At 37.7% G+C, this 2,934-nt stretch overlaps 1 protein-coding gene across 1 annotated transcript; it reads right to left on the bottom strand.

Moving 5' to 3' along the window:
* Window positions 1-614: 614 nt before the first annotated feature.
* On the bottom strand, window positions 615-2,375 carry LOC132278756 (probable galacturonosyltransferase-like 1). The gene has a single exon (XM_059780636.1). The coding sequence runs from the start codon at window positions 2,266-2,268 to the stop codon at window positions 1,174-1,176; it is 1,095 nt and encodes a 364-aa protein (XP_059636619.1). The 5' UTR covers window positions 2,269-2,375; the 3' UTR covers window positions 615-1,173.
* Between the last annotated feature and the right edge of the window lie 559 nt (window positions 2,376-2,934).

Genomic DNA, 2,934 nt, shown 5'->3' with positions numbered 1-2,934 from the left:
GAATTTTTATTTATGTGTTGTTGTTATGAGAAAATCTTTTCCTTATCTTCGACATAAAAAAAATTAAAAAAAATCTTTTCGTTATCTTATAGTCCATCAATTTATTTATTTATTTTGGGGTAAAAATATAATATCTATGTCTCCATAGTCCGTGTGTGTATTGGTTTTGTAAGAATTGACCAGTGAACTCGAATAAAAAATGTTTAATGTGAAAAGAAGCTGCCAATGAAAAAGAAATGTCAATTTTAGAAAAACCAAAAAACAGTTGGCAATGATGAAAATAATTTGGAAGAGACTTGCTGGATTATTTTATTTTATTTTATTTTTTTTTCTTGGGTAAATCAACAATTTTTAACAAAGAAGAGAATTATATATACAAAAAGGGCCAGCCCAACAAAACTCTAGCTAGATCTTTATAATTTCTTGAATGCTGATTAATTTAATTGGTCGCATGTATTAAAGTCCAATAAAGATTTTTTTAATTATTATTATTAATCCCAACTTATAATAGTTTTTCTAATCAACTTCTACTCAACCTCTATTTTACTACTTTATCTCTATTTAATATAGTGCTATATGTATATATATATACATACATATATTAATAAAAAGAATTCCTAAAGAATTTCTTAAAATGAGAATGGATCTGGAGGTAATTCAGTAAAAATGGTGTTTTATTGTAACCTAGAAATCATGCTAATTAATAATTCAGTGAAGATATAACAAGGTGTTTTTTTTATTAAAAAAAATTATTTTTATTTAGAAATGATAGATTGATATGATCATTAAAAAAAAAAAAAAAAAAATTCAAATTAAACCGGAAAAAAAAAAAAAACATAATAATAATTATAATAATTACAATCCATTGCTTTGGCCGGAATCTATTCTTATTACAACCAAAAACTGCAGTAAATCCTCCATGCATGTACTAAGTAGAGTCGTAGAGAGGTAGATAAAGAATATACAAAGTGTGTATAATTCACTAGGCAGTGTGTGTGTATATATATATATACATACATATATATATATATTATGGATTGCTATATCACTCATATATACAGCCTAATATTTATTTTCATCATTCATGCGCGCAGTTCATAAATCTACTGTCTACATATACCTATATATATATATATATATATATATATATATATCTAGATATACCTTTGTAGTTCAAGAATCAAAAGAAAATGGAGTCTTTAGGAGATCATAAGGAGCCCAAAGAGCATCCAACGGGCATGGCCGTTTGGCGTCAATTCGAGCCCAAGGCTTCCCTTTCCCACTCCAATGCAAAAGACTCACCGGACCCAGGTGCAAATCCCGGCAAAGTCCCTGGAAATTATCGCCACCTAGACCGTGCTGGTTCCACCGGTGATCCACGGGAGCTATATTTCCGGCGAACACCAACAAGAAAGGCGGCAAAGACCCGAGCTCGTAAATCCTCATTCTTTTCTGAAGCTCCATCCATTCCTCGATCCTCGTCGTGTAATCCCGGGCCCGCCACCGGTCGAGATCGATCACCATCACGCCGGTGTTGAAGTAACACGCCTTCCGGTTGGCGAACGTCAAGGACAGAGAAGGGTTGGACCAGAAGGTGGGTGTGAAGTAAAAGGAGAAATTGGCGTTGCAGTACTCTGGGGCGGCGAGGACTGAGTCCCCGACGAGTTGGGTGGCGGCCAGTTTGGCGATGTCGTCGACGAGGACGAGGTCTGAGTCGAGGTACACCACTTTGGTGACGCACAGGGGGAGGAGGTTGGGCAAGTAGGTGCGAGCGTAGTTGAGTGGGGTGTCGAGGGCGGAGCGTATGGAGGTGGAGATGAGGCGGGCCACGGCAGAGTCGTCGAACGGGTAGAATTGGGATTTCAGGTAAGGAAAGGAAGAGGAGATGGCGGCGCGTGGGAGGGACGGGCCTCCGGAAGCCGAGGCAACGAAGTGGAAGACTATGTTCTGTGGACAGGAGGAGTGTTGGAGGACGGAGAGGATGGCGGCCATGGAGCCGCGGAGGTAGGCGGCGTCAAGGGTCATTGCTACGTGGACGGCATTGTCGGAGCACACGTAGCTGTCTTCACCGGTGTCTTTGTCCGGGACGGAGGGGCAGTTTGGGGAATTCAAGAATTCTGGGGCTTCTTTGAATTGTTGAGAAAGAGTTATAGTGACATTCATAGGACTGGCTGTTGCAGTGATGGTTGCTAAGGAAGCAAAGGAGGCTAAGAAGGCAATGTAAAGAGAGATGACCTGATTGGGTTGGAATGTTGGTTTAGGCATCATGTGAGACTGTGTGTTTGTGTGTGTGTGTGTGTGTGTGAGAGAGAGAGAGAGAGAGAGATTGGTTTTGAAGTACTGAAACTCTTTGTTATAGAAAAAAAGGAGGGGGAATAGGGTTATAAAGGAGATCGAGGACTAAGAGGGGGGTAAGTCAAAAACTTTCTATTGGGAGTTTGTTGGTACTTTCATATCTAGACTTTCTGCACTGGACGGCTATACTTTTCTATCTCCTGTTAAGGACACAAATAGAAATTATGTACCAAAAAAAAAACACAACAGTTCATTACTGCATGAGCCAAAATACCAAGTGAATGGTGTAGTATTATTGCCTGGAGACTGGAAGTAGGACCCAAAATGAATTTGTCAAGGCCGATTGGAATTGATCACAACTTATCAAAGGTGTGGAAAAGTCTAATGTGATGGTTAAGGATGTTAACTCTTTCCAAACTATTTCATGATTGGGTGCTGTTGAGATTCTAAATTTCTCTTTCCGATTCACAGTGCAACATCTATCCTATTATTAAAAGTGTTAAGAGCTTTAATATTTTAGTATTTATTTATTAATATAAAAAAATATTTATTAATTAATATAAAAAGAGTTTTTAAAAAGATTTTTATAAAATTCTAACACAAATTAAAGAAAACGAAAATAATAAGAGTTTCTATAAA

Source organism: Cornus florida, unplaced genomic scaffold (assembly GCF_030987335.1).
Source record: "Cornus florida cultivar Cherokee Brave unplaced genomic scaffold, ASM3098733v1 CherokeeBrave_3.0.0_Hap2_Chr10, whole genome shotgun sequence".
Lineage (NCBI taxonomy): Eukaryota > Viridiplantae > Streptophyta > Magnoliopsida > Cornales > Cornaceae > Cornus > Cornus florida.
The sequence above is the reverse complement of the archived record's forward strand: the minus strand, read 5'-3'. Positions and strand labels throughout refer to the sequence as shown.